Consider the following 25,781-nt stretch of genomic DNA (forward strand, 5'->3'; position numbering starts at 1 on the left):
TTAATAGATTGTGATAATTAATATTGATTAGACATGTTGTGTGAGGTGGAAGATAAAATGATCGAAAAAATAAAATCTTATCAACTTGTCACAAATGTGGAAAAGATAAAGTTATAATTAATACATTCATTAATGTAAGATGAAGTTGTTAGAAAATATTTGTATTTTTTGTTGAAAAAATTAATTTTCTCCCACACCAAAAATAATATGGATCAATAGAATGAATGAAAAATATGATTTATAAAATAATGAAAAATTAGAAAAAAATATAAACATTTGAAATCTCATATAATCTTTTAAATTATTGGATTTGATTGGTTAGTGTTAATGTCATATTTGGATTGACATGAAAGCATAAGTATTCTGCCTTGGCAGGAACTAAAAATACTTTTCACTAAACCGACGAAGTTTGGTGATTGTAAAAAATCAAAACAAATCAAATTCGAAGTTTCAACGAAGTTGAAACAAAGCTTACGCACGACAACTTTCAAAGCCGTCTTCATCAAATTCTGTACATAATCTCTTACAATTAATTAAAAACCTAAATTGCAATTTACTCTGTTAAAAAGATGCAATTTTGTCATTTTAGGACTGAACGTTATTCTTCTTCTTTTCCTTGAAACTCATTGGTTGCATTCCTAATCTTCGTCAACCATCCCTTCAGGTTCGACCCACAAAATTTCAGTAAGTTCTAGATTGAATTGATTACAATCAACCTGCAAATATCCCTTCAGGGAATCAAATCGCCGTGGAGGGCACCTCGCCTACTATAACCAAAGGTATGTGTTGATGTCCGATCCCTATTTTTCCTGGGATTATTCCCAATGGGTCAATTTATGGTCTGTACGAAAAAATTTAATCGGCGAGGCTGTTGGGTTGTTTTTCTGGGAGGGATTTATGAATCAAGTCATGATTTTATCTGAGAAGGCGTCTTGGTAATGTGTTTTTCCTGCAAGAAACCCTCGGTTCCCTGATTTCTCAAGAACATATATCCTTGCATAAACAAATAAAGGCGTATTAGCTATCATTTGTGTGTTTCTTTTAATTGATCGATGTTCTATGGAATATTTGGGTGCACAAGTAATTGTTGTAGACCACTGGATGTTGAATTTGTTGTTCTGGGATTATTGCGTTACTGTTATTCTGATTCCTCTCCCCGGAAGATCTGTTCAGGAGCATGATCCAAAATATGAGGAATTTTAGAATCTTGCAATACTTGAAGCACACCATCGGAAAGTAGGAACAATCTCAGTAATAGAGGTATTTTTGAAGCTTACATCTGCTCAATGCTACCTCATCGCCCTCCCAAGTACTCCATTTTTGGGACTATCTATAGAAACAGAAAAAACCTTCTTTTCAACAGCAACATCCTATTAATTGGCTGTGTCCAAGCTGTACAATTGTAAGCAATTATTATACCAACTCTATGAATAAATTTGTCTGAAAACATTCATAACAGAAGAATAACCAAAACATGTAGCCGTATGCAGGCAATTATTATACCAACACAGTGAAATACATTTGTCTAAAAAAATGCATAACAGAAGAATAATTTAAAACTACCTGGTTGATTAGGCAAAAAAGCACCATTCATCTAATTGATGTACCAGAATTACAAGGCTGAGGTCCCGTTTTCCCCAATTTTTCCATCACAAAGGAGAAAAACTAATATCATGTATAATATTTTAAATGAAATAATTCCTGCTGATTAACTGAAAAGGTTGTAGACAATTATAAAGAATGGAAAGTGGCCAATTTGATATTCATTGTTGCCTGTTCAGCTACTTCTTTGTCTTGGTGTCATGGGTTCAATGCTAGAGGATCTGCATTGTTTATTTGTATTGTTAAATAAGCAAGCAAATGTGCTGCTTTTATTCCTTGCTTGGAGAGTGCATTGAAAAGAACAGTTGCCTAATTTTTCTACAACTAAAATTATACTGTATCTTATCTTATTTGTAAGAAGTTAAGGACTAGTTTTCAACTTTTGAACTTTTGATTAGACTTACCACTTTTGATCAGATGTATTACCATATTTAGTACTGTCTACTAATTAATTGTTTTACAAATGAAATTATACTGTATCTAGTCTTGTTTGGAAGAACCAATTCTCAGCCTTTTGGCATTTTTGATCAGATTTATTACGAATGATCAAATATTATGCCTCATTCGATACTTTCTTATGCTATTCAAAACCAATTTGGGGATGATGACGAGTCTTCCTGAAATTACTTCGCTTCTTACCAAAATTGAAACGTTCTTTGCTCTCCTAATTGTAGCATGTTTCCTTAAATAGGACTCCTTCTGTGTCTCTTACAACATTTTCACAGCCTGTTTCTCCTAGATTTGATTTTCTAGTCTTGCCACAGTAAAGTTTACAATCCCTAAAGAAGGGAGGGAGGGTGTTCAGATGGTATGAGAAGGGAGCAGTAGAGTGCGGGGTCAGTTTCTTTTTTTGTCATCAACATCAACCTGGAAGTAACCTCATCTGGTTGCATTTTGTGCAATACATCTTGTAGCTGCACTAATAATGAATATTTACTGTTTACAGATTACATAAGGGCTGATTTTATACTTTTCTAGAGTAGGGAGAGTACTGTGTCTTTCTTTAAAAATTAAGTTATATCTTTCTTTCTGTTTGGTTAGTAAAACTTGTCAACAATTGATGTTATTTATGAGTATGGATTTTTCTCGAGATGAATATGTGGACGATTCTTTATAAAAATAAGTATCTGAATCAAGAAACAAATTGATTGGAGCATCATTAGAATTTTTCCAAGAGGAATTTTTCTATTTTTTTTCTTCTTTACAACTGACTAAGTTTTATTGAATTTCCCAACTTCTTTTGCTAAATTTAGATTTTTATTTTTAGGCCATTGACCCTTGATACTACCTTAGAATTCATCACAGAAGATGGCTTGAAGTGGAAACTGGGAATTTGGTTTATGAGGCATTTGATCCTTATAGCAAAGGTGGGGTCCTAGGATATTTATTTTCACTGAGAAAACCTTGTGGATGCTTTGGTTGCTGAGGATATTTGCTTATTAACAGATCATAAAATATGAATATTGATAATCTTTTCTGTTGGTTTATAGAGAAATTCATATCATACAGTGAATGCGGGGGGAAGTGGAATTTGGTCCTGGACAAGCAAGTCCTTGCGTTTATAAATATTTTATAACTCAAGACGGTAGATGCCCATTTGAGATCCTTTGTCCAACTAGTATTTCACTGTTCTTCATGTACTTCAATTCTCTGGCCATTGTTGTGGTCATCAGTAGGATTTTTTAGCAACAATGTATAGCAATTTCAAGGAGCAAGCAATAGAGTATGTTAGGCAGGCAGTTCAGGAAGACAATGCTGGGAATTATGCCAAGGCTTTTCCTCTTTACATGAATGCACTTGAATACTTTAAGACCCATCTGAAATATGAGAAGAATCCAAAAATCAAGGAGGCTATTACACAGAAATTTACAGAATATTTGCGAAGAGCAGAGGAGATCAGGGCTGTCTTAGATGATGGGGGAACTTCAAGGCCTGCTGCAAATGGTGATGCAGCTGTTGCTACTAAAGCTAAGAGCAAGCCGGGAAACAAGGATGGAGATGGAGATGGAGAGGACCCTGAGCAAGCAAAGTTGCGTGCGGGGCTCAATTCTGCAATTATCAGAGAGAGGCCGAATGTGAAATGGAATGATGTGGCAGGTCTTGAAAGTGCCAAACAGGCATTGCAAGAGGCAGTTATTCTTCCTGTAAAGTTTCCACAGTTTTTCACAGGTGAACAACTTATCCCATACTGCTGTTGTTATTTGTTTAGTAAAATTCAGCTGCACTGAATGTTTGTTATGAAAAAGTCCACCTTGAGATATACATCAGTTGAGCATCAAATTTGCAAGGAAAGTGTTCCTATGAAAACAAGAAAAGCTAACATCTGTGCTTCATTAAAATTGGTTATTTAGATTAAGAAAAAGATTTGCAAAATATATAATCTGGTTGAAATTTTTGTTCTTTGTCTACTTTGTTTCTTTGTCCATGTAAAGCATCAATTGCAAATTATTATATAATAAATTGCAAAGTTTTCATACCAAAAATTGGGTTTTTCGATGCACTGAATAAGTTACGGGGATATAAGGTGCACCATATAAATGCTGAAGATTTACTCCAATTATGCAAAATGCTTTGACACTGTTCCGTTTCTAGTGTATGTTGTTGTGCAGATAGTTGAGATTGTGATTGTTTACCCCTATTAGATTTTAGGAAAAAACGATTCCAAGGCATACTTTCACTAAAAGAAAGACAATTTGATTCCACACAGAGCAAACTGACAGAGTCCACTCAATTTTTCATATGAAAATAGGTATTTAAATCTATCTAAACTGACTATCAGGTACATACAAAAACATTGGCTTATCCCTGCAGTGTATTCTTAAAATTTATATCTTCGCAACTTCTGGATATGGCACAGTACCAGCTGTTTTCAATGTTTGAATTTGGCTGGTAGTCTGCTGTTTTGTGCTTATTTATGGATTCTAGCTGAATGTTTTTGAAAAAGTGGGTCATTATTAAAAAAATCATCGATCATCATTATACACAGTTTATTAAAATGTTATTCTTGGCCTTTAATAATAGTCTATGGATATAAAAAATTGGCCTTGCCTTTTATCATCTATCACAGGGCAGTTGAGTTACGTCTGAAGGTAAAATTATGAAAATAAATTGATTTGAAGTGAATGAGTATGTTGACTAGCAAATTGCAAATGCTAAATGGCACTTACAGTTAGAAGTTCTCTTGCATCTATACCCCCATAATTATGGATGACTTGTGTATAAATTCCTTCTATAGTTGAAATGGGATTAATGACATTTTCACCACTTGCAAAATATGAACTACATTCCACATTACTATTTCCAATGAAGTAATAGCATGGACAAATATGCTCTAGTGCTGTATTGTGTTTCTTTTTTACCATCCCATCCATTTCTAGCATAATAGCACTATATTAATAAAACTACTTGCATTACTTATTCTGCTGATTTTGGAAATTAAATATTCTGTTGGGAACATGGCTTAGCCAGTTTAATCATGCAGTAAGATGTGGCCAAGTTAAAAGATAAAGAAATCTCAAACAGGTTAGAAGGGTGAAACATGGATATGAAAGCACTTAAAGATCAGTAAAGAGATTAATGCAAGATATTTGAGCTAGTTGAAGGTGACTGGTGAGTCAACCACATATGACAATAGCTACTAGTGTGCTACTACAAAATGAAAATTTATGTTCTAGTTGCATGGAATTTGGGTATACATTCTGTTGTAAATAGCAGTAGGTTAATATAGGAATTTGGGAGAGTTTATGTTCATAAATTCATGTGAAGGCTTATTTATGGGAGCTGCTTGTTAGGGACAATTTCTCCTTAAAAGCATTGTTTTTGGGAGTATTCTTTTCTTTACTTAAAGGGTCAGATTTGCTGATCTCTCGTTCATTCTTGACTAGTCTTTGGTTTTAGGTGTGGGATCCTAGGTGAATAAATGCCTTATTGCTAGATGTAACTGTTCTTTTGTTAGTATGCACAAGGGTCTTCTGGATCATATGTAGATCAGCGAGCATTTTTTGATTTTCTTTATTTGACGTTTTCATTTCATTGAATGTTGTCTAAGATGAAGCAATCTTGAGTGGATTCTTAGGGTGTGGAATTAACCCTGTTACTGCCCCTTTCTAATCTTAACTCTCCTGCTAATGGATAAGGAACTTGTCTTGAAGACAATGATCACCTTTTAAATCTTGAAATTCTTTTATTGATAAGTTATTTGGCAGCTAATGGATCCTAGCTGGATAGTCTAGTCATTGGGAGTTTACAATTGATCTACACCTTTGGGGATTTTATTGATCAATATTTGTAATTTGAGCATGTTAACTGGATAGTCTTGTATGCTGTTGGAGATTCCCGGTCTGCAAGTTCTGTAAGCTAGCACAAATAGGGATTAACCACATTCTTTACTTCTTGGAGTTGAGCTATACTTTTATATGCGTTTTTGAAAATCAATTTGGGCTTCTTGGTCAAATATTTCAGTGTTAGGAAAGATTGGAATGGTCTCCTTACAAGAGGTAGAAGGGGAAGGGACGTTAGCCATGATGTGGTTTATGTGGGTACTAAGACAAGGAAGAGATCTAGGAGGGTTGAGATCTCAAGGTCTATGATGGGTGGGGGGAACAAACTAGGATAACTAGGATAGAATGATGGTTTTTCAAGAAGGAAGGAAATGACAAGGGCTGGTGTGTTGAGAAATCGAGAAGGAAATGGAGACTAAAGCTAGGTAAGGTAAGGATGTGTCTAGGAATGGAAACACTGGAAGCAGGCAATGTGGATAAAGGAAAATAGCTAGAGCAGGAGGAATTCTTATATCAATATGGCTAATATAGGGTGATGGAGTGGGAAAGGGAGGATGGTAAATAGAAGAAAAAATAGGATGATGAATAAGAAACTTTTAAGCAACTCAAATAATTAAGGATATAAATAAAAATGAAAAAAAAATAATTCTGAGGGATTGAAGGAAAGTAAAGCAAAATCATAAAACAAGTAGATGGAAATGATGGTGAGGAGAAGAATGGAAATGCTACAGGGCTGGTATATGCTCCTAAATTCAGGAAGTGGGAATGTAGGAATGCCAGGTTTACCAACTGAAAAACATAAAAAAATTTGTTTATTATTATAGTTGCAAGGAATAAAAGAATATACTTTCTTTTTCAAGCATTCAATCAACAATATAAATTATAAATAACTTAATTTATGAAATATACAAGCCCAAATAGATATATACCAATCAAGTATAAGAGCTGGGAAATGGAGAATGTATTATACAGCTAGAAATGCTAATGGAAAAGGAAAGGAAATGTACAATGAAGCATTTGTATTTGCAAGTCGTTGGATCTAAGTGCAAAAATGAACTGGGAATATCAATATGATGTTTGCCACTGAAATCTGAATCAGAATCATTGAAATCTAGGTTGTAGATGGGTGTATCTTCACCATTAGAGAGATGAGGATGTCCTAGAGGGCACAAATGTCTTGGTGTTTAACAATCTTGAAATTTTGTAGGAAGCATTTCCTCTTCAATCAAACCTTGCAATTAAATTTTAGTTCATTCAAGAAAGCAAAATATACCAGATCTCAGTTAGAGGGATAGGAAAATGGGCTATGCTATATATTATAGAGTCAGTTCCAAATGGAGTATATTTCAACTTTAATCCACAAAAGCACTATGGGGAGGTGAAAATGGCTGGAGGCCTGGCGATGGTGAATGTGATGTGGGTAAAGAGGTGTAGACAGTAAATTGTAGGGGACAAGATCTAGGATAAGGTGACTTATTATTTTTGATGGAGGACAAAGGAGGAGATGAAAAGGGCACCTGGCAAACACAACGGGACAAGAAAGGCAGAAAAAATGTTTGGAAAAGGACGGGGGTTTTCAAATCTTAAGTTGCAAGAAGGGTTTCTATGGGCTTACTGTGATGGAAATGATAGGAATAAAATGTGGCAATAAAAATAGGCAAGGAAAACTACAAGGACAATGAAATTCAAGGACTCAAGTGAGGCTATAACTCTAGATCAGCAATGCTAGCTTTGTTGCCTTATTTTGTTGACAATGACATATGCCTAATGACTGAAAAGTGGGAAAATGTGGAGGACCAGCAAAAATGTAGTTAGGGTGACCTCAATTGCTGATGCAGAAAGTTTGGTGAAGGGATTTCACAGTGATAGAGGTCCTAGGGGACATGTCTGCAGTATCAGGGGGGTTTGGACCCCCCCTTAATGATATAAAATTCATTTTTTGGCTTACTGGAAGTGTTTTGTGATGGTTTGTTGTGTTCTAGGTAGCTTGCTATGTCAATAGGTGATCATGGAGAAGTGAGAAACAGGTGTAGATGGACCTAAAAGTTTAAAACACATTAGGAAGTGGTCATCAAAATGAAGCCAAAAATGTAATGTGGAAGTTACAAGGTATGAAATTTTTATAATTATACCACTTAGAATGCCAATTAAATACTCTGCTACCACTATTATGAACCAAAATCTTAAAACTGATAATATGTAGTGAAAAAATGGACCCTATACATAACTTTAAATTCTCTGGTTTTGAAAATTGAAGTATTCAAGAAACTGGTATGATGTGAATTAAACTAAATTATTCACAAAAAACTCCGGAAAGGGGCACTACTTTTAGTAAAGTTATTGTTGAAGTTTAATTTTAAAAAAATTACACCACTTACAAATGCAAGTAATTACCTCTGGTACCACTATTATGAACCAAAATCTTAAAATTGATAAAAAAGTGTGAATAAATAAACCTTATACAAAACTTTTGAATTCTCTGGTTTTGAAAATTGAAGTATTCAGGAAACTGGCACGATGCAAATTAAACTAAATTATGCACAAAAACTCCGGAAAGAGGCACTACTTTTAGTAAAGTTATTGTTGAAGTTTACGAAACTAAAATAGCTCCTGAGAAGGTATAGATGTCAACTCAGGTCCAATCCAAGAGGAGTTTAGGTGCCTCATTTGGCCTTATTCAGGTCTTCTGAAAATTCTTGCTCTATCTTCTTCAGCAAAAAGGCCTTTGTCTCTAACTCGAAATTCCTTTTGCTAACTATAGGCTCAGTTTATTGTAATTGACATATACAAATGGTTTCATAATAACCCATGTAATAAGTAATGTTTGATTGATGGCTGTTTCTAGACATAACAAATATTTCTTCATAACCAATCAATTCATACAAAGCTATATAGAAATTCTGATGCTTAACTCAAGGGTGCCTCCATGCTTCATTACAATGATGCAGGATAAATACAGATAAAACCAGAATTCAGATCACCACAAGATGATATTTTGTTAGGAAAATCAGAATACATCTATAATACTGTTTAATGCTCTCATTTTATGCCAACTGAACTCTCCAACCTTTTATCTTTCAATCAACATTCAAGTGCTTTTGGTTACCAGGTGTTCTTTTGATATAATTAAATAACCATATGACTAGATGCATTTAAAATTAGACATGTTGAACTTTTAAAGACATCAAACTTTTGTGAATCTTTAGAAAATATGGAGAAGGATATTCTGTCTCACCAATACATTGTTTGAAATCCAGGCCTATCAAAGCCATAACGAACAAATATTTTGCACGTGCAGGACTTGTAAAACTGTTTCATATTGCATCAAATATGGAAAGACATTTTCAGGAACTTCAGATGGTAAATATAGCATTTATATTACCTCTAGATTTTAGTTGATGAACAAAATATGCATTTTTTGTCTACATGCATGTAGGGTGTTAACCTATAGTGTACATGGATTTTTATAGCTGACTTATGGCTAGCACAGCCCTGAATTAAGTTATATGATCATTTATATACTCTTATATTGTAGTTGTATCGGGTGGCATCCATCGCATGGGTATGGTATCTATAGGAGGAAGAGATTAGTTCATTATCATCATATTTCGTATTTTGTTTTTATTGAAGACTATTGTAGGCATCCCCTTTGCAGTGGATTTTTACTAGCAATTATTTTTTACTATGTAGCATATTTCCTATTATATTCTTCGCTTGTGCAGATTATTTCATTAAACTAGTAGCAAACCTTGATCTTAGATTTTTAAGTGTGGCTGGATTCTTTCCCTTGCTTCTTGTTGAAACCGTGATCCTGCCAAAATAATTTCCACTACAATTATTTCTAAACAAATTAAAATAGGCTAAAATTCTTAATATAACTCGAGTGTTTGCTCCTTAATGTGAAAAAATATCCCAAATATTTGCTATTTTGCAGCTTTGGGAGCAAATTTAGTGAAACCCCTAATTTTGCAATAACTCCTTCAAAATGACTTCAAATGATCTCAAATTTGGATTGTAGCTGCTTCAATATGTGCTTGATCAACACTCTGAAATCTAGATATCTTCTTGCCAAATTGAGAAAAATATGCATCTCCAACGTAACTTTCTAGGAATTCATTTGCCTTGCTTTAGCCTTTTGAATGAACATATAATGTGTTGATACCATTGGTAATGAAATAAGTTGCACAAGAGAAGAATATATGAAACTTTGCTGCAAATTGATAATAAAGACAATTTGATGGACCATCCTCAGAAAGCAGGTCTCTTTCAAGCAGCCTACCTCTAATAGTCTTTAATTAAGATATAATGCACAATATGTTGATGATAAATCAACACATATATCCTGCTTATGTCTTAATTATACATGCCACCCAGGCTATCCTAATTACCTCAATAAGACTATATAAATGATCAAATAAGTTGAGAGCAATGTCAGCTGAAATGAATGTTCTTGTACCCTTAATTTTTTCCTCATCTACTCCTCCATCTTCTCCTATTTTAAGAAAATGAGTTGAACAGAGAAGAATATAATAGGAAATATGCTGCAAGCATTCAATAATAATAAGGCACTTTGAGTCACTGTTGTAATGTCCCAGTCAAAATATTTTATCGGGGAATCCAATTTTCGTTCTTCTACAAACATTTAGTATTTATGACAATAATATTGCGATTCTAATATTCAAATCAGATCCTAAATAAATTAGATGTAGTTCACTTTTTACACTTTCGGCAAGATCATCACATTTCCAAAAAACTGACTGATATATATATATAACTCTCAGAATTATTATAATGAATAGAAATTAACATATTCAATTCCTGATCTCTTTCTCATTACAACAATGACTATATTGGATTCATGATTCTGCAATATTAACAAATACACAATAAGGTCTCACATTCATGCCAACAATAGCAAACTGGATCAATACAATGCAGCTGAAATCTGTCTGATGGAAAATTCCTGAATTCTGTATGAGACCATCCTTTGAAATCAATAAGGTTTTCATTATATGATCTTGATTGAATGCAGGTGCTCAGAATGATTTCCGGTAAAGGATTTCTATAAAGTGTAGATGATACCTAAAAGGACATGTTCACCTTTAATATCCATCAAAACAAGAATAGGCTGGCTACACATCAAACTCACAACTTAAAATTTGAACAAATATTATATGCTGGAAGGATTTTGTAGTGCCTACCCCTAGTTCACATTTTGTTTTAATTGCCAAACTCTTTTAGGCCAGTTTTATACTTGATGTTTAGTAGCATTACTTTCAGATTATCAGATGTTGTTTTACACTCAATTTATTATATGATGAGATGACTTGGTACTCAATATTTCATGCATGTATGATGATTATTCAATGTTTTCAATTATCAATGATGATTAGTTATATGGTTTATTATCACATGTGCTTTCTTATGGATACTTACCCCATACTGCATGTGTATGGTGTGCGTGTTTGTTTTCTTTATGTATGGTGTTTCTGATGTGGTTAAGGAAGGGAGTCGTAGTCACCTGCTAGTCAGGATCTACACGATGCACCACTTCCTGCCATTGTCTGTTTAGCTTAGAATATCGTGTCTGTACATGCGTGGATTTTATGCAGGTTGCAGGTACCGGGTATCGACTTCCCTGAACTGCCAGGATGAGCGTACCCTATCGCATTATCTCAATGGTAAGAGAGGGGAGATAAACTCTTAAGTCCAATTCCTAAACCCTTTAGCCAATTGTCCTAATTGATAATTAGGGCAAGTATCTGAGTTAAGTACCCTCCGAATGCATCAAATGATGGTATTTCGTGATTATAACCCTTTTGTTTGATTTAGTATGTATTTTTCTATGATGGGTTTTCGTATGTTGCTTTATGAGTCCTTGATGTATTTTCTATTAATTAAGTTTAATTAAAATGATTAATTAATGATTTAATTTAATAGAAAATTATTGTGATATTTTAATATTTAATTATATTTAATTAATTGAGAAATTAATTAAATAAAAAGAATTAAATTTGGAAATAAAAAATTTTAAGTATAATTTTAGAATGTGATAATATTTATTTAATTTAATAATAATATATATTTAGAGTTCATTTTTAAATAAATGCTAAATATTATTATTAATTGAATTAATAAATATTTTATCAATTAAAGTTTCTTAAATAAATTAAAAGTGGAAAAGATATTAAATTATTAAAGTTTCTAGATCGTATGATCTAAGCATGAGTTTAAATATAAAAAAAATTAATTAAAACGATTAATTAATGATTTAATTTAATAGAAGATTATTATGATATTTTAATATTTGATTATATTTAATTAATTGAGAAATTAATTAAATAAAAAGAATTAAATTTGGAGATAAAAGTTTAAGGATAATTTAGAACATTATAATATTTATTTAATTTAATAATAATATATTTAGAGTTCATTTTTAAATAAATGCTAAATATTATTGTTATTTAAGTTAATTAATCAATTAAGTTTCTAAAATAAATTAAAAAGTGAAAATATATTAATTATTAAAAAGTTGTAAGATTGCATGATGCGAGCATGTGTTGAAAATAAAGAAATTTATTAAAAAGATAAAATAAGAGGAAATTATAATGTTATTTTAATTTCATAAAGTGCGCATGGGATTAAAAGTAATAAAGATTAAAAATAGAAGTCAAGTGGAAAAATTAAATAAAGTTATTTAATGATTCATTTAATATGCATTAAAAAGATAAAGCAAAGATTAATAAAAGATAATTTTGAGTTAACTCAGTTGAGCAAAGAGTCCTCTCGGGTGAACGCACAATTAGTGCCCCGATTTGAGGAGAAAACTCCTTATCACAACTTTGGGGTTCATTTTTGGGGGACACGAATTTGGACCATGAATTTTGGAGACAGGAATTTTGGAGAGAGTTTTTGGAAGCAAATTTGAGAAGGAGAATTCTAGGAAGGATTTTCAGAAGAAAGTTATTGAAGAGAAGCGAGTCCTCTTACAGTTTTGGGGATTGCATGTTAGCATCAGGTTCAGGTAGGGTCTGGTATTTTGACCCCTAAATGATTTAAGAAATTTAATATGATTTGTCTACTTCGTGATTGTAAGATCTTGTCTTCTCGAATGTGTGAATTATTCGTTCTAGATCTGTTGCTATTCGATTTCATCTGTAAACCTAGATTGGAAAAAAAACTATTCAGAAAACCTCATTCGTAGGTAAAAAGGGAAATTGGATTAAATCGGGTTTTGGGTTGAATTAAATAGAATTGAGAAATTTAAATTTGGAAGGAGTTTGAATCTTTGGAAATGAAAATTTTAAGATGAAATTCGGATGGTAAATCGAATTTAGATAGTAAATTCGATTGGTTGATTGTTTTCTTCCTATCAGAGATTTGCTAGGTTTTCACAAAAGAAAATATGTTTATATAAAAAAAAAAAATTAAAAAAAAAAAAATTTTTTTTTTTATATAAGACAAGAATTTGTTTTATTAATATTTTTCTTGAATTTATAAAAAACTCATTTAATAAAATGTTTTGTAAAAATATTCATTACAAGAAAAATATTTATTTTTTAAAAAAGAAAATAATATTAAAAAAAATTTATTTTTGGGTGGGGGCTATTCCACGCACCCCACCCACCTTTTTACTGCCGCCGACAGTCTGCAGGCGCAGGGACTGCGTTAGCCAGGCTGCTGCACTGGCCGGTTTGCAAGGCCGATGGCCTATAATCATTATATAACGTTTTATTTTTTATTTTTTTAAAATTGTTTTTAATTATTATTTTTAATAATATTAATTGTATTTAGTGATTATTTTAATTAATAATATTTATTAAAAAAAAAAGGTTTTAATGATATTATTAATTATTATTAAATAAAATTATTAATAAGATTATTAATAATTATTAAATAAAATTATTAATAAGATTATTAATAATTCTTAATTATTATTTAAATGAAAGTGTTAACAAAGTTTTATTATTGTTTATTTAAATAATAATGTATTTAAAATAAGTTTTTTCTATTTAATAAAATTATTAGTAAATTATATTAATTATTAATAATTGATAATTCTAGAGTTGGTTATATAAGAACTTAGTTGTTTATCATTAGTTAATTTAATTAAACATTAGTTTAATTAAAATTAACCATTGATGAATATAGTTAAATGAAAATTGTAATTTGATAAATTACTTATTTATTTTGATAAGTATCTTGTCTTTAGATCATTTTAGAAAATTGTTTTAAAACCAAATTAGGGTTTTAGCTTGATCCTAATTAAATATAAGAATAGGTTAAGGGATATATTGTACATCATAAGTACCTAGATTATACACTGGAAACGAGAATAGAAACCCGTACATTTGAATTAACATTATATTATTAAGATTAAATCAAATTGTGAGACTATTCTATATTTCTATGTGTTATCTGTATTATGGGGTGTTTAGGTTTTGTTCTAGTATTGACTAGTTTAGGTTGTTACCAGAGGCTCGGGGTTGTGAATGTGATGTTATGATGATTTGGTCTCGATCTTTGTTAACCCGACCATGGTAATGTGATGGAGTGCTCTATGACATGTTTGCAATTACTGTTTGTTATTGCTTTCTAAGTTTCCTGGCATGAAGCTGAAGTGTATGTATATAAGATACTTGACTTAACCATTTTTGAGTCTCGATCAGTTATATTTGATAACCATTTTTGAGTCTCGATCAGTTATATTTGATAACCATTTTTGAGTCTCGATCAGTTATATTTGATAACCATTTTTGAGTCTCAATCAGTTATACTTGGATTGCTTTTCGGTCGCTTGAGAGGACTGAAGTGTTTGTTATGTTCTTGATGATGTCATGTGTTGACTTGACCATTTTGGAGTCTTTGATCAGTATTGTGATTTATCATTGATGCCTGCAGTTGCTGATAGAGAACTGTTGTGATCATATGATTATTATTTGATGCTTACCTGTTGCTCATGAGGAACTGATGTAATTTTTGTGGCTTATCTTTTATGATGTTTTTCAGTTGCTTGTATAGGACTGAGGTGATTTTATTATGATTCTTTGATTTGTGATTTCATGAGCCTAGGGTAGGTTATCTATGTGTAGTGTCGAGAAGTGGCTTGCAATGGGGATCGGGGCCCTAAGAGGCTGCCTGGAGTAACCCATTGTAAGTTGTTTTAACAAGTGAAAACATCTCACCTAAATACTGACTTAAATGAACCTAATAAAATAATTGTATGTTCTCTCCCATGCCTTGAGTGCTAGTACAGGCTAGGATGGGGTAGAGAGAACGCTTGGTTACGACCTTGCATTCCGCAGTATGCCTCGTCAGTACGAGAGGATACTAGTGGCCGAAGGGATCACTAGGGACCCGGGATTCCTAAGGGATTGCTCGGGTAACTTCTACGTGACTTTTGCGATGACACTTTCCCGCTTGCATAGCAGGTTTCCTACGTGTCTTTGTGGTGCCTCTGGGTCTAGATGTCTATCTATGTTGGAACCTTTGCGTTAGTGTACTTTTAGGATTTCCTAGACTTAGAGAGTACTTGTGTTTTGTGTTTTGATACCTTGTTTGGGACTTGAGACTATCTCCTTAGCGCGGTGGGAGTGGACCATTTAGGTTCCACGCGGTCGGGTGGTAGTGCTTTTTACTCTTACCATTGAGATCCGTCCGTGGTCACCGTGGCTGGAGCTTTCTTGGTTGGCATTTACCTTCACTATGTTCTTGGATTATTATGATGGATGGTTAGATTTTTTGATAGATGTTTTATCATTATGGATGTATGGATGTATCAGGTATGTTATTAGTTTCATTTATTTTACGGTACTTTGTATCATGGATTTGAAGATGATGTATCTTTATCTTTACATATGTATATTCTTTTAAGCCTTTCATACCCTGTGATATGTACAGTGGATGATTGAGCATTCCGAATTAAATTGCCAAGAGGCATTCGGAACAAATGTATATTATGGACATTGGACTTTTTTATTATTCTTTCATGTGGATGTGGTAGTTGTTAGACTTAGAATTAATTAAATTTAAATGTGACTCAATGTCTTGGGATCCTTAAGGAATGTAACTTGTGATGTATGTTTGTTGATGATTACATGTTATTGCTTCCGCTACTATGTGTTTGATGTGTATGATATACATTCTTACTTAAAAAAAAAAAAATGTTTAGCAAACTTAGTGAAACTCTAGGTTAATTCATTTGGATCCCTTGGCGGGGCGTTACAAATTTCACCTTTGAAAGTTATTGCGCTGATAATGGACCATTAATGAAATTATTGCATGTGCTAGGAAGTTAAGAAAATAGAAAGTAAGGCAGGAATATTAAAGACATTGGGCATTGAACCACAAGTATTCTAGCAAAGACAGGTCCCAGAGTTTGGCAAATGCAATGTCAGAGTCAGGAGTGATGCAAGGCTTGATAGGATGGAGAAGTCTGAAACTCCAATAGAAAGAGGGGACAATGGTATTGGAAGGAAAGACATACTTAGAAAAGGAAAATACTAGTAAATGGAACCAAAACAGACATGAAAACAAAGCTAATATGTGTGGACTTAGATTAATTGGAAATTGGACATGATTGCAACATAAAAGTTAGCCAGTTTGAGGGGGTTACCACAACTGGCCTTCAATGAGAACATAATATTTGATATGATGATAATAACCTAATATTAACCTCCTATATATATTGTACCTATGTTATTGATGCCACCTGACCTCACTACCTATATGAGGCTATATAAATGATCATTTAACTTATATAAGGGTTATGCTAGCCACAAGTTGGCTATATGCATCCTAGCAACAAGAGTAAAATATTCTGGCCATCAAATGACAGAAACATTTATGCAAATTATTTATGAGTTACATGAGCATCTGGAATTTTTTGTTAGCAATTGCGACCACAAATTCACTAGTAATATTTGGAAAGAATTATGAATGATAGTTTACAAACGATTGGGCACTTTGAAGTTTTACAACCGAGAACACTTATCATTTGGCAGGATAGAGGCATGGCACAACACATCCTACCCATGCAAAAAATGATTCTTTTTGAATTAATATAAATTACTGAAACTTAAGGATAACTTTTTAATTAATTTGACATGTTTGTGCTTTCCACCCAGCATATCCATCAAAGGCCCACTGTACGCATGAAGAAAGTAATAACCTGACTTAGACTGACCAAAAGATGAATTTCAAACAGGCAACTGGGTCCTCAATTGCCCATTAGTTGTATGAGAAGTTAGAACTAATTGCCAAAAGAGTGCTGCCAATTAAATCTCACTTTTAAGTTTGACAGACACTACTAGATAAGGAAAGTGACTAGTTTGATCACAATGCCATGGAAATGTACAGCTTTCCATGATTGGTGTCCTAAAGGCAACCGTGGTTTTAGATTAAGGTAAAAGCAGGTTTTGAAGGGGCCCCGAAACCCTTTACATAAAAAAGAAAGATATACCATGAAGCTCTACCAGGTTTTAAACGGACCTGAAACCAACAATACAACAGAACCAGGTCAAACAGGGACCTGAAACCAACAGATAGGTTTAGAAAGAGAAACCAGAGAGAAACCTGGAACCTGGAAAGCCTAACAACCAGAGAAACCTCCCAAACCAGAAAAGCAAGGACTAAGATTTTGATTTCACTCCCTTCTTATAAGGTTGCTGTTCAATTCAAATAGGTTTTCCAATGTTTGAGAAAGCATGACAAATGACGTTAGAACTTGAAAATCCTTTGATACTTCGAGTAGATTGGAGAAAGAGAAGACAGCACATGCAGATCTGACTACTAGACATAGAAATCCATTGTTGGAGATATCTTTGTTGCAGAAGAAGATTTCAAGAATGGCAGGATAAAAAAATAGGCTAATCAACTTTCCATGATTGTTCACCAGTTGAAATATATAAATATGATGCTATTCTCATAACTGTTCCAACTCGTGACTATATTTTGTTGCAAATAACTAATTGCATGAGAAATAGCATGAGTACCATGTTTAATTCAGAATTTCCCAGCTTATTTATTTTCAATAAACAAATGAATAGATCAAGTATTTGGAACTCTTTATTGGCAAATATTTTCTTGAATCATTGAGTGGCATGATTATTAACAATTTAAGGATTTATTCTTACTGGACTACAAAAGTTACTATGTTCCTTCATATTATTCAACTCTTTCATTCTTATTAACTCTTTCAGAAGAGTGAAGTTTTTATGATTTTTTTGCATCTACCAATCTCCCCTAACTAATTATCTCTTTTAACATTTCATTGGATTTAAAATCAGATCAGGTGTTGATAATGTATAGGGTGCATATATGACTAATTTGACAGGGAAGAGTTCTATTTTATTGTTATGGTTATAGGGAAACGGAAACCTTGGAAAGCTTTTCTTTTATATGGACCTCCTGGAACTGGAAAATCTTACCTGGCAAAGGCTGTTGCAACTGAAGCAGAGTCAACTTTTTTCAGGTACTGTTTATTGAAGCCATGAAATCATTTTAAGAAAGAAGGTTGTGTATGCTAGTGGTGAACGAATAAGGGATGCATGTCATGGTTTGCAACTTTGCATAAAGCAATTAGTGCATTTATGGTATGAGCAGATACACAGTCTACTTTTTGAAAGAGTGACTAAAGATACATTAGAGTTTTTTTTTTTTCAAACTTGTTAGTGAATGAATGAAAACAAATATTGTAAACATATACTTTACAAAATAGCAAGATTGTTGGAGATTCCAGTGCTTTCTTAGCAGCTAAGCTTTTACGTACGTTGGATGCTTGTGATGCATTTATACAACCAAAAAGATGACCATACCCCTAGGAAATGGGATTTTTGGCAAGTTTGAGTTAAATACTGTAAGTTGTTAATTTTGTGCAACTATGTTGTGTAGGTGTCTGAGTCATTGCTTAACATGAGTCTCATGTGGTTTTTCTGGCCATATAAGACATTGCTTTTCCGAGTGAATTTGTGTACTGTGGAAGAAAAATACAATAGCAATTTGGTGTTTGAAATTTACTGCATGCTTGTTTGATCAATATCATTGTACAGGTCTGAAAACAGTTGTATACAAAGGTTTTTTTCAATTGACATTCTAGATCATGCTTCTTGATCGATTAGAATAATATCTTATAGTACCTTTATCATTCCTTATTTGATGGTCAATAGTGTAGATTCTGTATATATAGAAACTTATAGTTCTACTATTGTGTCTTATTAGAAATTGTCTCTTTGTAACCTATAAATGATTGCTTTGATCATTCATTAATTCATTTAATTTATTATTTCTTTCAAATTTTGCAAAAATTATTTTTTCTTCATGGGCTTTTTTCAAAATCCTTTGTTGCATGGTTTTGCATGGTCGAAACTCTCTAGTGTGTAGGTTTTTTTGAAATTCTTTTGCAGAGTTTGTTTTTGACAATGATTTTTCTATCGAACATGATCTGGTATAGTACAATTTTTGTGTTTTGCTTCTGATTCATGGTCGGCATTGTTTTTTTGGTGATTCTTAAACTTGCGGTTTACAAAACCATGTTTTTTAATCAAATCCGTGGTTGGCTTTCAGTATTTAAGCTTGTGCAACGCCAATTTCTTGGCCTGTTGATGTAGGCGTATCCCAGGGTAGTTTGCAATCCTACATGATGCAGTGGTTTTGACTTTGGAGTTGGAGAACTCGATCGAAGAAGGGATGTTGCTCGGTCGCTATTGGGATAGTTCCTAGTTGGAGTGTTGACCGAAGCAATTAGTCAGTAAAGGAGCACGACAAAGCTTTTGGCGCTCGGTCATTCTTGGGGTGTAGTGTTGATTGAGGAACTTGGCAACTGAAGGAGCTTGGCAATTTTTGTGGGTCATTGTGCTTGCTAGACGATGCTTGGCTCGCTTGGTGGTTTTGCTGACGCTTAGTCGTGACGTTTGCTGAATAGTGTTCTTGCGGATTTGATCGACCCACTTGGTGCATTTAATGCATGTGGAGTGTGATTGTGATGTGGAGCTATTGTAGAGATTGTGCAGACCTATTTGGGTCTTAGTGATTTATCCTATGTGTGTTTAGTGATTATTGTAAGCTGGCTTATGGCATATGGGGTTTATTGGGGTTCTAGATGATTCTATTTGCAATAGGTCGACTTGTGGCCGTGCAAGTTTTTAAGGAGGGCTTGGATAGAGTTGTTGAGGGGGAACTCAATCAAAGAGAGTTGAGGAGTAGAGATTTGAGTTTAGAATCTGGAGTTGCGAACTTGTGAGCAGAGCTAGTAGCTGCGGCTTGTAAAAGAAGGAGTTGCTTGGTGGCTTGCGAGCACTAGTTTAGATCTTGCTTGGTGTTTCTACCAGACTGTTGTGTTGCAGATCTGGACTAGCTAGGGTTTAGGGTGGATCTTGAGTGATCTTGTAGAATTGCTACTTGCTTTGTATTTGGCCATAACTGGAAAGGCCTTACAGCCTGACACATTACATGTAATTAGTTGTTTTATGAATAGAGACTTGAGTTTGGTATCAGATCTTGTATCTTGTGTTGTGTTTCCGCTGTGTTGTTATTGTTGGGAACTAGATCACCTCGATTAGGGGTTCATCGAGTTTTGCACTGCATCGGGTGGTATGAGAGCGAAGTTTTGATTTGATTGGAGATTATCAAAGCAGGTGTTTCTGAGTGTGTAGATAGATTATCGTGTGAGAGGCAATTTGCACCAGGATCTCGAGTGGTTGGAGCGTGATTATAGAGAAGTTCGTGCAATTTATATTGCAAATTCATATTCTTGGACTTGTGATTTGTTCTTGGTTGATCATGCGAGGTAGAAGGTTGCGGTCAGACTTGCAAGCAACTTGGTCTTGTCACAAAGTGCTCAGTAGAATTTGTTGCAGACGGTTTACGAAAATCTTGGAAGATGCCTCAGAGAAGATTGGACCCTAGGGCGATTGATGATCGCTATGATGTTGTGGAGACTAAGATTTCAGAGAAGATTAAAGCAGATTTTAGATTTGAGATGGAGTTGATGAAGAATGAGATAATGAGAGCTATTGCTAGTGTACCGAGGAATGTGGGTACTAAAGATGGATATGAGGAAGCTGTTGAAGATTTTTGAGGTTGTTGGATCTAGTGGTGAAGATAGAACTGACCGTGTGGAAAGATCTGTTGATGACAAAGCTAGTTGGTTGAATAGATTTGATGCTCGATTAAAGTTGAAGCATAAGATGGATGTTTCTAATTTCTTAGGTACTTTGAATCTTGAAGACTTGATTGATTGGATTGGTGAGCTGGAGTCCTCAAAACAATTCCTTGAGTCGGCCTTGAGGCTTTCCCAATTAATTATAATAGGACCACCATAAGATAATTAATTATTTCGCAATCACATAACGTTGTCGATTCATAATTTATACTTCTCACACATGGGACTTCAGGACTTGTGCACTCTTTGACATCATCATCAGACTTTCCTCTATCACTGTGTAGCTTTGCGTACCCTGATTATTTCTTTGTTAGGAGATACAATCCAATCAACAGGAACTGCTTATTAGGTACACTGTCTCTACACCGCTCTCTATAAATTGTGCATATCTTCTGCACGACTTCGACTTGTGTTATGTGCACTTGACCTCATCATCAGGACACAATTTGGAACATGTCCTTAACCGTGCGTCACCTTAACATCAAAATGCTGTCCGTATAATCACTATCTCTGTCTGCTACTCTGACAGTCTTCACAAAAACCACACTATGTTGTCATCAATGACAAACACAATTATGAATGCAACATGTTAGTTACTCCACATGCTTACCAATGCTTAGGATACTCCCCAAAGGAATACCATCAACATTCATGCTAACAATCTCGCCCTTTGGCATTGATGACAAAATAGACAAAAAACATCTAGATTCCAGGAATACCAAACAACACTTTGCTATTGCTGTTGCTGTTCTCATCTTTTCAAATCCTCTTTATCAATCAAATTTGAAATCCTGTATCACATGAATCTTTCATGCTGTATCTCCTCTATAGAGATATTCCATTTCCTTACTCCCATGAATCTTTCTAAACCTCCCTAATACAGATATGTTCAACTATCTCTCCCTCATTCAGCTAGAGGACGCTTTTCATGTACATATCTCCTCTATTGACATCAATGACAAAGCCCTCATTATGTCAATCATTTGCTTCAAGTCTTCAAACAACTCAAGTGTCCAAAGAGATTGTTTAAGACCAATTGCCAAGAGTCCTTTGTGACTCTGCTCATCACAGATACTCCCCATACAGTAAGCATCAACATTCAGTCTAGTCAAATAATAGTGCTTTGGACCACTGGACTGATGCAATCTCTGCATCATCTATTCTGAAGTAGGCATGGGTATAACCCCACGCATACCTCTCAAGTACTTAAATGTATTTTTACGTAAGGGCTTTGTAAAGATATCTACAATTTGATTTTTTGTACTGACATACTCCAATCTAATCTCTTTCTCTGCAACGTTTTCTCTCAAAACATGATACTTAATAGATATATGCTTAGTCTTAGAATGCAATACAAAATTCTTAGACATACTTACTATACTTGTGTTATCACAATATATGATAACATGATCTGAAAATTCTATCCCAATATCTTTCAGCATCTACTTCATCCACATGACCTGATTACAATTATTTGTTGCTGCTACATACTTTGCCTCAATTGGGCTCTGTGAAATACAATCTTGTTTCTTGCTTAGCCAAGCAACCAATCCTCCTCCAAGAAAGAATGCTCCACCACTGGTGTTTTTTATGTCATCTATACTGCCTGCCCAATCCGCATCAGTACAAGCACATAAACTGAAATCGCTTGATTTGTCATACCATATCCCATAATTAGATGTTCCCTTCAAATATCTGAATATCTTCTTTACTGCTGCATAATGATACTCCTTGGGATCAGCGCCAAATCTAGTTGCAATCCCAATTGCATTTGCTATATCTGGTCTGGTGTGAGTTAGATATTGCAAACCTTCAATCATGGATTTGTACTTCTTTTGTTCAACTATAGGTGTCTCATCCTTGCTAGATAGCTTATGACCAATTATTATTGGTATAGCAACATGCATACAATTTTCTAAGCCAAATCTTTTCAACAAGTCTTTCAAATACTTAGCTTGTGAAATGAAAATGCCATCACTGTTTTGCACAATCTGCAAACCTAGAAAGAACCTCATCTCTCCTATCATACTCATTTCAAACTCATTCTTCATTTCTCCAGCAAACTTATCACTTGCTTCATCATTACCTCCAAAATTTTTGTCATCAACAAATATTACTATTATCAGCAAACCATTCTCAATTTCTTTCAAATACAATTTACTATCTACCATACCTTTAGCAAATCCAAGCTTTGCCAAATTCTTGTCCAACCTTGCATACTAGGTTCGAGGTGCTTGCTTTAGACCATATAGAGCTTTCTTCAATCTGCATACCACATCTTTTTTTTCCGTCAGAGGAAAACCTTTAAGCTGCTCAATGTATACCTCTTCTTCAAGTTCTCCATTCAGGAAGACTAATTTGACATCCATCTAATATGCTTTGAACTTCTTAGTTGCTGCATAAGCCAAGAACATTCTCATTGCTTCCATTTTGGCTACAGGGGCATATGTTTCCTCATAATCTATCCTTTCTTGCTATGAATATCCTTTCCATAATAGCCTAGCTTAGTTTCTTACAACTTCGCCTTGTTCATTTATTTTGTTTTTGAATACCTATTTAGTTCCTATAACATTCTTGTCTTTAGGCCTAGGAACCAATTCTTGCGTGTCATTTTTCACAATCTAATTTAGTTCTTCCTTCATTGCTTGAATCCAACGATCATCTTTGCATGCCTCATCTGCACTCTTAGGTTCAACTTGAGAAATCAAACATAATTCTTCTTTTACTTTGTTTTTTGTCACTACTCTTTTGTTTTTGCTTCAAATTATCTGCTATGGAGGGTGATTCTTTGTCAGGTTCCTATTAGAAGTAAGAGTTGCTAACTCAACTTTTACCTCATCTTTTGGTTCAGATCTTAGTTCTCCTCTCTGCTTAACAATTTGCACATCATTTTGCAAATCATTGTTAGTTTCAAAGAAAACTTCCACATTCTCTCCAACAATTACAGTATTTTCTTCATCTTCACTAGAATTGTAATCCATCATCTTTTCCTTAATTCCAAACTTCTCATCAACTTTTATATTTGCACACTCAACTATTGTCTTTGTTCTAGTGTTAAAACATCTATAAGCTTTTCTTTTTAATGAATAACCAAGAAACATATCTTCATCACTTCTTGGATCAAACTTACTAACACCATTATCTCTCTTTATATAACATTTGCTTCCAAAGATTCTAAAATACTTTACTGAAGGTGTATAACAAAACCATAATTCTTATTCATACATTTTCTGATATGTACTCTGTTCATGGTGTACATTGCTGTATTGACTGCTTCTCTCCAAAATGTCTTGGATACATCGTTCTCAAACATCATTTCTCTTGCTGCCTCTGATACTGACTTGTTTCTCCTTTCTGCTATTCCATTCTACTCAGGGATCTTAGGTGAAGATAATTGTCTCTTAATTCCATTTTCTTCATAGAACATCTTAAATTCTCTAGAGATAAACTCTCCTCTTTTATCTAATCTCAAACATTTAATCTTAACACCAGATTTATTCTCAACTCTATTCTTGAATATTTTGAACTTCTCAAATGCTTCAAATTTCTCTTTAAGAAATGCTACCCACACCATTCTAGTAAAATCATCAACAAAAATCTTAAAATACCTTTCTCCATAGAATCCTCTTGTCCTGGTAGGGCCACTCAAATATGTATGAACAATCTCCAGCTGTTTTGTAGAAGTGAAGAACTTGTTGGCAAATGATATCTTCTTCTGCTTGGCCATGATGCATTCTTTGCAAACATTATTAGTAGGCTTCATTATCTTAGGCAAATGTCTAACTGCAAATGTGCTACTAAACATCACAATGTTATCAAAGTTTATATGACAAAACCTCCTATGCCATAACCAACTGTTATCCACTTTTGCAACTAAACATGTCATCTTAGTAGGATTCAACTAAAATACATTACCTCTGGATCTTGTACCTATACCTATCATCTTGCCATCTTTGTCTTTGATAGTGCAAGTCTTCCTGTGAATTGCAATTGATAACCTTTATCCACCAACTGTCCAACACTCAACAAGTTATGCTTTAAACCATCAACAAAGTAAACATCATCAGTTTTAGTTTTTCCATCAAGAGTAATAGATCTTATTCCTGTGACATGACAGGCGGCATTGTTACCAACTCTAACAATACCTCCATCATGATTCCTGAATTTAACAAACTTGTTCATATCACGAATCATGTGATGTGAACATCCACTGTCTATTATCCAATCAAATTTCTTTTCTACCTATGAAACTAGAGCCTTTCTCTCTAATTTCTATGTCAAGAGCATCTTATTTTATGGCTACAAATCCCATCTCATCATCACTTTCACTTTGAACTCTTTCCTTAGAGTCCTTATCTTCATTTGCATACAGACAATTTCTAGGTCTTCTAGGCTTAAAATTTCCTTTATACTTTTTCTCTCTCTTAGGACACTTAGATGCATAATGACAAAATTCATTACAAGTCCAACATTTAAAGATTCTCTTACCATCTGATTCTCTTCTTACAAGTAGGGCTATACCTTCTTCAATCTTAATGTCTTCTTTAGATTTGGTTCTATTGCTGCTAGCAAAATCTCAATGAGTGTTTGCACTTTTAGATAAGCATGGACGGACACTTAAGGCACTAAAAGCTGTCTCCACTCTTGTCAGTTCTCTAGAATCCTAGATTGTCTCAAACCAGCTTCCGTTGCTTCCAATCTTCCAAGCAAAGTTTCCCTGGCGGACTTCTAAGTATAGG

The 25,781-nt window shown here is 33.9% G+C and overlaps 1 protein-coding gene across 4 annotated transcripts in view; it reads left to right on the top strand.

The window, feature by feature from the left end:
- The first annotated feature begins 593 nt into the window (after positions 1 to 593).
- LOC149578294 (protein SUPPRESSOR OF K(+) TRANSPORT GROWTH DEFECT 1-like) overlaps positions 594 to 25,781 on the top strand; it is a 47,266-nt gene continuing 22,078 nt past the window's right edge. The window contains exons 1-4 of one of the 4 annotated variants that reach the window (XM_089828099.1): positions 594 to 779; positions 2,870 to 2,969; positions 3,093 to 3,771; positions 18,249 to 18,354. In XM_089828099.1, the coding sequence (XP_089684225.1) occupies positions 3,294 to 3,771; positions 18,249 to 18,354 (584 nt within the window). In that variant the 5' untranslated portion in view covers positions 594 to 779; positions 2,870 to 2,969; positions 3,093 to 3,293. The remainder of the gene's footprint in view (positions 780 to 2,869; positions 2,970 to 3,092; positions 3,772 to 18,248; positions 18,355 to 25,781) is intronic. The other 3 variants (XM_089828116.1, XM_089828112.1, XM_089828104.1) reach the window with 3 other exon arrangements.

The sequence above is a fragment of the Cupressus sempervirens genome, chromosome 1 (assembly GCF_028749045.1).
Source record: "Cupressus sempervirens isolate cs-2001-9-10 chromosome 1, ASM2874904v1, whole genome shotgun sequence".
Classification (NCBI taxonomy): Eukaryota; Viridiplantae; Streptophyta; class Pinopsida; order Cupressales; family Cupressaceae; genus Cupressus; species Cupressus sempervirens.